An 11,393-nucleotide genomic window follows, 5' to 3' on the forward strand; every position below is an offset into this window, starting at 1 on the left:
TGCACATCTGCTCAGCAGCATTTCTCAAGTGGTGTCCAGGGACCACGGGAGAGTGATCCATGCAGCCTCTTCAGGCACCCCACTAAAAGAACCAGCCAAATGGGAGATGGATCTGTTTTACAGATGACTGCATGAAAAGCCAACATTTTTAGTTCAGTCAGAAATGAGAATGAAGAGCACAACCCCATGTAAAACAGACCCTGTGTTGCTTTTCTAAGTGCTCATCCCTGTACTTCAGAAACCCTACCAAGAGTGCAAGGCCTTGCTCCTCCAGACCTTGTTCCTGTAGTTTTGGTGGGCAGCAGTTGGTTTTGTCATTTATCTGTGTACACAGACACATCTTGTTTATCACCACAGAATGTGCCTGCCCCAACCACCACCACCACAAGCCCTTATCTTGCATGCAATCTGTTTTCCTGCCTGCCCCTACTGCATGCTGCACAGTGAGAGAGCAGGCAGTCACCTGCCCAGCCTGGGAAGCTGCCTCAGCTTTGGGAGCCTGCACAGGGCTCTGCACAGCTTTGGAAGCAAAATGGCTCCAAGCCCTGCTGGGGTATTTGTACATGATTGCAATGCAGGTGCTTGCTGCAAATCACCCAGCCCAACTGAATGTAATTTTTAATGCTGCTTTCCTCCTAAAGCACTGTATGTTGGGGCCACCTGTTTCTTTCAGAACCTTTCCTGTTCACTTGTACTATCTAATATAAAGGAGAAGATTATTTCCAATCTAACAACCCCAAAGTATTATCTCAGTTGCTCTTTCATGCCTTAGAGGAGATACAGAAATATCTCTTAATTTGGGTCCATGATTCATAACTCACTGGCTTTTAGCTCCCCTTTCAGCAGATTCTTTCCTGTAGAGAGGAACACATCCCAGACACAAACACACTCCTGAAATAATCTTGGACATGGAGAAACGGGGTACAAGGATCTTGCAAGGGCTTAGAGAATTAGCCTTAGGGATGTGTATTTTCAGAAAGGTCAGCTTCATATAATTGCAGTACTGGTTCTTGCATGGGTTGGTTATTTTAAGTAATTTCGCAGAAACATTGCTTTGAAAAAAGCAACGTACACAGGTTGGTGTCGAGCCTTTAATTTTAAACTTTTATTCTGATGTGTAACAGAAGAACAGACAGATTCCTTTTATGGAAGGAATTTGAACGTTCAGAGTGCACATGAAGTATGTGAGGGATGGGCATCCTGGAAAAACTCAAGAGATGAATTTTACATTAGCAGAATGCATTTATTAACAACACTTCTTGATGAGGCCAGATCAGGACATTTTTGCTCTGGTATCAAAGTGGCAGCAGACAGACTTACTTTTTCAGTAACTCAGATTTACTTTTCGCCCAAAGATCCTCCCAGCACCACATCAGGACTTAGTTCGTTACTGACTCAGAGGGCAGACTGCCAGCTGAGGCACTGCCAAAGCCACTTCCTGCCATGCCTGGATTTCTTTGGAAATTTCTCAAGTGGATGATTAAGAAGAAAGAAGCGCGGGGTTGTGCAGGCTGCTGGTGCTCGCAGCCGAGGTTTCGGCCGTGCCTTTATCGCACACCGGTAGCTGTGCTACTTCCGCAGCGCCGGCTACTCCGAGCGCGCATCAGCCTTGGAGCTCTCTCTCCGCACTTGGCAACTGCCACTCCACAGGGCCACAGCTCACTCCATGAGATCTCTCAATTTATGTGTTAAATACTGTTGATTTCTTTATAAAGAACTCCAGAAGTTCCGCTACAGGCTTTGTTTATTATTTTTTTTAGAAAGGCTATGAATAAAAGATTTCTTTTTTAGCAGCCAGGGGAGGGAAGTAGGTTTCTAAAGCAACTGCAGCCATTGATTTGTGTCCTCCTACTCTTCTAACGTCTTTTCACTTCTTTTCTTGCCAAGAACTGAAGTTAGTGAATCCTGGCCTTTGTGGAAAATGAGCTCATTTGCAGCCAGCATCCTGAAATATTTGGAGGATAAAGTGAGGGGTGAGATTTTTAACTCTTTGGCAAAGTCAGGTCCGTCTTCTACCCTGCATGTAGTTCTCAGAACAGGCAGCCTCTCTCATCAGACTGCTTTATCTAAACTCCTAAAGCATTCCCATATTGAGCCCAGGCTGAAATGAAAAGTCGCAGATGTAAGCTGTGAAAATTATGAATCAACATTTATTGATGATATGTACATAAGAGGTACAACACTTAGTGAAATATTATATTCATGACTATTTCCAGTATAGAAAGAATGTCTAGTTTGTTTTATACATGAAAGTTACAGGAATCAGTTCACTCTGTAAGAATGCATTAAAAGTAAATGACTAACAATCCTTGTAAAGAGGAAAGGATCTGAACTACAAAAATAGAATCAGTCTACAGGGCATTCCAACTACAATGTACAAGAACAGAGCCCAGGGTTGGGAGAAATTTTACCATCTGCATTTATTAATTTCTAAACAAACTGTGCTATAGATACTGTACAGTATGTAATTTCAAAATCTCAGAACTTTCTGAGTGTAAAGACCAACCTTATCCCTCTTTTTTTTAATCCTTTTTACAATAGAACATCACAAAACATTCCAGTTCATGCCTGGTCACCTTAAAGAAGGGGCAAGGGATGATGAGCAGGCAGCACAGAATATTCCAGTGTGCTATTCATCCTAAAGCATCACAGTGGGACTTGCCAAGCAGGATAGTTTCTGTGCTTTGGGGCCTAATTTTTATTTCTTTCTGCCTAGAGGGGTTGATTCTATTTAAAAGGTCCAGAGAATCTAGGAATGAATCAGCTTCTTGTTGCTGCAGGGTTCTATTTTCTCATAGGTCTGAACTGTAGCTCTGATATCAGAAGATTTTTGCCACTGACTGTATAGTTGATCTGTCTGTTTTTATGATCAGACATACTTTTGTAAATAACAGGCCTGTACAACAACCACAGTAGCTTTAGAAGCATTTAGTATGGCATTTATTTCCCAAGAAGTGCTAATATCCCTTTTAAACAATGAAAGAAACAGTGCCCCATTGCCCATGAGTGTATTCATCTTTCTCAGAGACTGTTCCTGCTAGGGGGATGAAGCAGAGGTTCCTACTCGGACTCCTCAGCACTCTGGAGAGAACTGGCAGCCCCTTGCTGCCTGCAGGCTTGCCCAGTCACAGCTGTGGGACTGCTCTGCTTTCCTGGCATCTGTGGTCAAGGAGTGACTGGAAGTGCCTCAGAGGGATCCTGTGATGCAGTAAGGTGACTCAGGGCTGAATGATGCACAGAGCCAAAAGCAGCCCGGGCATCCAGCAGGAATGCAGTTAGATGGACCTTCCCTGATTCACTGTGCCAATTTAAACAGTGACTTACCAAGCTTCTGGTGATAAAGAGTCCAAACATTTGAAGCAAACAAGAAGAAAATAGAACAGAAACTTATCATTCCAGGTGAACATTAATTCTTTACGTCGTAACAAGTGTATTCACCAGGCAGCAAATCTATGCTGGGATCACTTTCACTCACTGCCAGGGAACTACACACATGCAGCTTCTAATACACACCATACTGGTTAGATATTGAAAACTAAAATTAACATATTTACAATGAGCTGGCTGCATACATGATTCTGAACGTTATTAAAACTGGGTACTCCATAAGAGACAGATAAAGTAGTTACTAAGCTGTGGAATCTAATCAGTTGAATGGTCAAAAAGAAACAAACCCAGATACAAATGAAAAACAGAAAGTCGAACAAAATTTTAAAACACAGTCTAATTTTCTACTATGGCTCAACACACAGAAACCAATTAAATTAATTTAAAGCACAGCTACACATACTGTATACACCATTTCACTGAAATTACATGTTGATAGCTACATTATCTACACTAAGTGCAGAGAGGCACTGGACATCATGCTTCAACAAAATGTCAAAACTGGTATCAATAAGGTTTTACACCTATTAGTAACTCGGCACTATTCTACCTGCAATTCCTATTAAGTTAATACCTGTTACATCTGATTTAAAATACAATATAGATCAAAATACAAGGGCATATCAACACACTTCCTACATATATATCTACTAGAAACGTAGGCTCCAAAACCTCAGCAGAATAACATGGCCCCACAGATTTCTGAATAGCTGAAGAGATACCCAGTATCAGTCACACTGGGACAGCAGTTCTTCCTATTCAGTGTTTTCTTTGTTTTGAATTACAGTCAAAGAGCTAGTAGGCCATAGAAGTTTTTTTTGTTTGTTATATAGTTGTTATGAATATTTATATTATTTTATTTTTATTCCTCAAGAAACAGTTCTTTATTAATTGAGTTGAAATTATTATAGCCACGACCTTAATGCCAACAGGTATTTGCCTAATGGGAAGAAATTACCAAAATGAGAAGTAACTGTCATTTGGGTTGAAAAATATAGTGGTTATTCTCTTAAAAATACTTAAGAACACAGGAGGTATTTCTATGGATGCTACCCAGTTACATTGGTCCCATGGTGGTTCTGTTGGTCCTTTTTCAAGAAGGCAAAATTAGGTGGCAAAATCCTGAACTTTTTCCACAGGCTGAACTCACACACACTGTATTGTAGCAAGATGGATGGGGCCTGACAACATGTTTTTTGCCTACCCAGATCTATTTTCTATAAACTGCATTCTGAGCCAGTCAGTTATACATTAACAGGTCCTAAGGAAGAACTGCAGGATTTGGCAAAAGTAACATCAGGAAAAATTATAAAAGTGAGGGACGATCGCCCAAGACAGTCAATCTAGAAGATTGCTCAGATTATTATAGCATTGTTCCATGATGAACTGCAGCATTTAAGGACATCTTGAAATTCCTATATGTGTCTTGCATTTTGTGCTTTGTCTATAATTCATCACCAAACATAACACAAAAATATTTCATTGATCCTAAATGTCATAAGAAAACTGATTTTGTTCTAAGGTATAGATCACCTTTAAAGGATTATTTCCCTACCTAATATGATCCCATACAAAACATTCTAAGAAAATATTTGTGTGTCTGTAAATTACAGATACTAGGTAATTTAATTCAGTCTACACTGTAGTTTCCAGAGAACAAGTACAAACCCCTAAAACCTGTATTATTCTTAACTAAATCAGTGTTGAGCACACAATATTTAACACTATACATACATATTCAGCTTTTTCTGACGCATTCTACAAGCAAGAGCTGATACTGGATCATAGGAAATAAGATATATTTAAGAAAGGAGCGGGATATATTGGATGGAAGTGTATGCAGTTGTCTTTAAGTAGGAAGGACAACCTGTAGTACACAAGAACTCACAAGTCCATACAAAACGCCAACATGGAAATGCTATAATCTACAATACTGACTGCACAATCAATATGCAAGCACAGTTTGCTTACAGTCTTTGAAAAACTGTAGAAAAAAATAATGGAATAGAATGATACAAAAATTCCAGCAGACTACACTCTTTATGTACAAAGCAATATACAGGTACGAGACAATCCAGGTTGTGTGATGCTGCCTATGACAGCTTCCCTTTGTGCAATGGGGTGTGCCACAGAGCATCATTAAAACCAGTTGCAGGACTCCTGAATGGTGAGTAGAAGACTAGAAGGACTGGATGCTCTAGCATTGATCAGCATTGGCCCTGAAGCAGGATGGAGTTAGAAGTGAAAGGAGATCAAAGGTTGGGTTAAGTGAGAAACCTCACAAGTCTTCTTGTCTCCCCAGATCTTGCACTAGGCTGTTGGTTATTTTCATCCTGGACTAGTAGAGACCTACTCAGTGGCTCAGTCATGTGCTCTAGGCTTGTCCAATGTTTGTAACCTGGCTTTTTTGCAAGACTCCTGGTTGCAACTGCATAACCACTGTGTTAGATTTGTATCAGCTGTTAGTGGGGAGTCACTGGGTTTCCCCTAAAAGGAGAAGATGTCTCTGGGATGGTGGGCACCTGTGAGGGACACTTCCTCAGAACCTTGTGCCAGGGAGGCCACTCAAAGAGAAGTAAAAGAATTACCAGGACCTGGACATCAGCAGCAGTTTGACTCATTCATAGCAGCAGATTTCCACTGAACCCAAAGTATGACCAGGAGGAAAAGCTGAGGGAGGCACCCACTGCAGAGCCTGTAGCAGGCACTGCTGCTGGGAGCTTCCCCAGGAAGTCCTGCCTCGGGTCTGTGCCTTGTCTGGGGGGAGACACAGCCCTGGTGCCCATGGGGGAAGAAAGACTGATGACTTTGGAAGGAATATGCACCAAATGCAAGAGCAAGAACATGAGGTTTTCAAAAACAGCATGGCAAAGCTGAACAAGTAATTTACAGCTTGACTGCCTTCTTTGACACTTCACTACTGTAAATCCTTTGTTCTTTTTAGTACTTGAAACTACACTCGCTATACCATTCTTTAGGCAAAGGAAACTGGGTAAATCTTTTCCCTTCAAAGTCACCAATATTATTGGAGAGAAAACAATAAGAGAAGAATGCTTTCTGCTGGGAACAGGTGCTTCTACACAATCTTACATGGTGAATTATAGCTGAGGTGAACTGTCCCAATGGACTATACACCTATCATAATGGCTAATATGAAATATATCTTAATTGTGGCCTTAAAAGTCACAGTAATAAAATCAAGATAGTCTTCAGGCTCATAAGAGAATAATATTACAGTACATTTTTATAAAGTGCCCTTATTTATCCTTCTGTAAATTAATTCAAATGCAACAATAAAAAGAGCTGAATGGAAATTAAAGAGATGAGAAACAGTTATCCCTTTACGTGTCCACAAAAGGAATCTTCTAAGCCCAGTACTAAAGCTCAGAGTTTTTTAAAGATAGAAAGAGAAGAGAATGCCAGAGGGGAGGTTTAATATTGCCTGTAGGTTTGGGGATTTGTGCCACTGCTCCTGTGTTGCTACAACAAGGCTGCAATAACACAAGTGAAGGCAAGGAAGCAAAGAAAATCCAGGCAAGTCACTAGAATAAATTTGTTCACATGCTGATGCCTCAGCTTCTCAGATTAACAGTCTACTCTTCTGCGTGTCTACTGCCAGAAAACTAGTGGCCCTGGGAGTGATGGAAAACAAATCAGAAATCTATATTACTCCTACTTTTAAAAGTGGCAAAAAGTCTAGAATTCCATGTGCTTTGAGAAAGAAGTGGAGATCAGCTATATCACAGAAAAAACATGGGAAAAATCTGTAATGAGAGTGATCCTTATTTTTGTGCTGAGTTTAAATTCAGCGCTGGACTTGTAGCACTGAAACAATTAGGTATAAAAAAAGTATCTTGGCAGAAATCTTTTCCATATGAGAATCAACTTCATTATAAATAGCAGACAAAGACTATTCCCTAGGATGGGATTGTGAAATGTCTTATAACTTTACAGAGTCAGGAAGAGACTTGACTTTTCCTGGAACATTGTGACTCCCACAGATTTCAGTGGGGCTTTCACAGTCAAAGTATTGCAGGCACAGTTTTTACTACTGCAAACAGTTTTTCAAAGATATAATAAGTTTCTCACCAATTCAAATAGAAAAAGCACATTTTGCAATAGGGACCAAGTGGCTTTTGCCCTACCTGTTTGAAGAATCTTTGTGTGTAAGACCCACACACATTTCTTAAAAGGCTGGTGCAGACATTGTTTTCCAAGGGAAGCAATGAAGAAAGAAGTGGCAAAGTGCTCCATCTCTCCTGCAGATCTAACATCCAGCATGCCCTACTTTCAGTGAACAGATACTATGAGAATACTGACCCAGCTTCAGCAGCACATGCATGAAGCAAATGTGAAAGCATGTATGTAATTTTGTATGTAATGAACTGAGTCTTTGCCTGGTCTAGACTCTTCCATGTACCAATGTGCTGCAATCCAAAGGCCAAAGGACATCACAGTTGCTCAGACAAAGATAGGGGAACTGACAAAGAAGAAAATGCAGAAAACAATGTTAATATGAACAACACAGAAACCAAATGACTGCTCGCGGATCATTTTCTTTAACTTTGCCACCCCAGCAGATACAAAAAATTTGCCGGATGAAAATGAATGCATTGAGACTCCTAGTGAAAGTAAAAGGAGGCTGGCCAGTAACCAGCACTGCCTGCTGAAACGTGAACCTTGGATTAGCTGAAGTGGATGGTCCCTGGGTTATTTTCTGTTTATTTAGTTAAGTAGCAACCCGGCCTCGTGGAATGAGCAAATCGAGAAATGAAAGCCAAGAGTGAGTTACATTTTCCCACATAAATGGAAAGCTTTTTGATGATTTAATACAGTGCTGCACTGGAGTAACACTATATTAAATGTTCAGTCAGGCTACAAGCAGAGGAATATACGAAACCCAACATTTCTCCTTCTCCCACATCCACATTTAAATAAAGAAATACTGTCATAATTATATTTTGAAAAATCCCTGAGTTACTGTATCTACAGAATTACCACTTTAAAATCACAGTCTGCTATTCTAATCCTATCAAAAGATCCAAATTTATCCTTCCATTTGTGGGTGGAGTTTCTCTAGCACTGCATTCCTTCCTTCCCTAGTCTCCATCCAAAGAAGCACTCTTCAAAGGGCATTACATCCCAAGTGGATAACTGTAAGCATATTCTAAGTGTTTCTCAATATGTAATTTTGTGGAGCTGCCTTGTCACATGTTGCTGACATTCCTGTTTGTTTCCAACTGCTAAACAATTTCAAATGACAGCTAAAAGAACATGGACCAATTTTCTAAAGCTACTTTCAATGCAAGCAATCAGTGTGGCTGCTCCTAAGAAACTGCTGTGGTGAAGAGGACAAAAAATCATCTATTCATGGGTGAGCCGTGCCATGAAACAGCTCAAGAATGCTGGATATAAATCAGGGTAAATGCTGTGTGTTCATTCTTAGGTATAAATGCCCCTCAAGGGACAGCCAATTTCACTTGATGAAAGCCAGCACCCTCAGAGTAGGGAACATTTTACAGTACCTACACACCATCCCAGGCACGTTTCTGGCCCATAACCCAGGGAATGCTACTTGGGAAGCAATTGGTGGACACAAGATAACTCTGGATATGCTAATAGCAACGACTGAAGAAAAGAGACTACAACCTGCCTGCCACTTCTCTGAATAATCTAAAATCCCATCCTTCACACACAAAAAAAAAAAAAAAAAAAATTAAATCCTCAAGATCCTTCAGGAGGCCATTGGGAAAGGCCTCCCCCTCTAATATATGTTAGAGGCCTACAGAATTCACAGTGGTTCAATACTGGTCAAATTATATAGGCCATTTTGCTTAGGGTTTGCTTGGCCATGGCATTCAAGTGATGACAAAAATACAGTGGTAAGAAAAATATTCCACAATAAATGTTTAAATGAGGGATACTCTGACAATAGACTTGATCTTGCACATCATTAATCATGCAAGTAGCCTTGGCTGGCTTAGGTCCGTGTGCAGTTTCAGAGATATTTATATGAATGCAGATAACCAAAAGCAGATTATATTTTTACTTTAATAGCTTCTACAGAGCCAAATAACACTCTACAGTTAAACACATTATTCCCCTTTAAACCCATGACTGGTCTGAGCACAGACACTAAATGGCCTATTTCCATAAATGTTTGAACTCTATTTCTTGCCATTTTTAAGTTTACCATATGCTCAGATTATCATCCATTCTGAAAACTTCTGAGAGCCCCCCCCCCAAAATTGCACAAAGCTTGTTCTGTGAGAAGAACCTTCTAAGACCATGTGGCTCAGCTTTGCTATGGAACATTGCTAACAGTACAATGGCATTCACCAGTATCTTAAAATTGCTAAGTATTAACAAGCACCTTTAAAAAAATTTCACAAGGTGTTTATTCTCACTGCAATTTCTTCTTACAGGTTGAGTCAGATATAGTATGTTGATCAAACACTGTCTCATTAATTCAGAAGCCATGTGCTCAAAGAAACATTTCTCTGACATTACAGAGTTACATACTTACTACTCTGCAAAAGAGACAGAGATGTAATTCAACATACTGGCCTAAATCCTGAAATTCTGGTTTCATTTTCATTCAGTCCTAAGCCTGGACAAATTCTCTGAACCTTTTATGGAATTTGGTTTAGCAGTGAATTCAGGATTTAGCCACTCTATGAAACATGACATACTCGAAAGAAGGCTTTCACTTTGTAGCAAATGCTACTGATGATCATATTCAAAAATTCTGGAAGAGTAGTGGATTCAGAACTTGTTTGCAGCTCATTATCAAGTACCCAATCATGGCATCCATAATCAATCTTAGTAGTACCTTACTTGAGTATCCCATGCTTGGGGGAAACTCCTCTGACATCAGTGGAGCAGGGTGAATAGTAAGGTACCACCTAAATTGATTAAAAATGGCACAGCTGAGTCCATGGTTTTCTGTTCTTTGCACATCAGCCGTAGATTTTAGTGAAGGAACTACTGCCCCTGTAATTATATTGCCTTGTATTGCGTGGTGCACTGGGATCACAAAGCAGCACAGCCCCAGCATAAAAGAAAGGCTGCACCAGCCCTGGGACATCTGATAAAAACACACCACCACATGCATATACAAATTGAAGGTCTTCTCTTGATGCTCAATTTTAGTTGTACTGATCTAACAAGATGTCTGGGACAATTTATTGACTTCTATGCATTATTCCTGCCCCTGGATCTAAGCTCAGTTTGAAGTACAACTAGGCACAAATATACAGTGCTTGTTATTATCAAAACAAATGGAAACCTTTACGGATGTTTTCAAAAGGTATTTTAGCCATACAGTGATAAACAGATCAGGTATGCCACAAGAGTCACCAAAACACTGGAAGGCTTACGTGGTGTTATGTTTCTCTTGTATCTGTGACCCTGAGTCCCTGTAGTGAACTGTACTGGCACTTTGATCTTCCCATTTTGCAGCATTTACATTCTCTGTGTCTTGAATGAAAGGGAAAGTGGGTGAGAGCACATTGCACTGTATGGAGCATTCTCCAGGTGCATCATCCAAGCAGTAACACAAGGGAGACAGATGGCTATGGATCATTGCTTGGCAAAGACACTACAATGACTTGATGAGATCTTTGCTAAGTTTCAGTACAAAATTAAGCAGAAACTGTAGATGTTAAACAGGGAAGAAAAAAAAAAAAGAGAAATCTTCTTAATCATGGAATCTTCTGCCACAAGATAGCTTCAGGACTTATTAAGGATGCAGCTAGGAATCTCTTCTCTTAGTTTTCCCGTTTCCAAGGCTCTTCCTCAACAACATTGAAGTCTGCAGATTTGCCATTGGTTGCCAGTGTTACCTGCAAGTAATTATCATCAACAAGCAACTTAAAGGCCAAGGCACTCTGACAAGAAAAGTAGTGTTTTATATGGAAGATTATGATATTTACAGGAATTACATACACTGTCACTTATTATACAAGTAAAATGTATTTATTTCAGAATTCACAACACTCCCAAAT

General features: G+C 40.0%; 1 protein-coding gene across 3 annotated transcripts in view; it reads right to left on the minus strand.

Moving 5' to 3' along the window:
- Positions 1-2,123: 2,123 nt before the first annotated feature.
- Positions 2,124-11,393, minus strand: part of SLC1A2 (solute carrier family 1 member 2) — an 88,878-nt gene continuing 79,608 nt past the window's right edge. For all 3 annotated transcript variants that reach the window (XR_009486919.1, XM_059849246.1, XM_059849245.1), the window contains exon 11: positions 2,124-11,231. Coding sequence is in view for 2 of the 3 variants with exons in the window: in XM_059849246.1 (XP_059705229.1) it covers positions 11,157-11,231 (75 nt within the window). In the remaining variant the exon portion in view is untranslated. The remainder of the gene's footprint in view (positions 11,232-11,393) is intronic.

This window comes from Haemorhous mexicanus, chromosome 6 (assembly GCF_027477595.1).
Source record: "Haemorhous mexicanus isolate bHaeMex1 chromosome 6, bHaeMex1.pri, whole genome shotgun sequence".
In the NCBI taxonomy this organism is placed as follows: Eukaryota; Metazoa; Chordata; class Aves; order Passeriformes; family Fringillidae; genus Haemorhous; species Haemorhous mexicanus.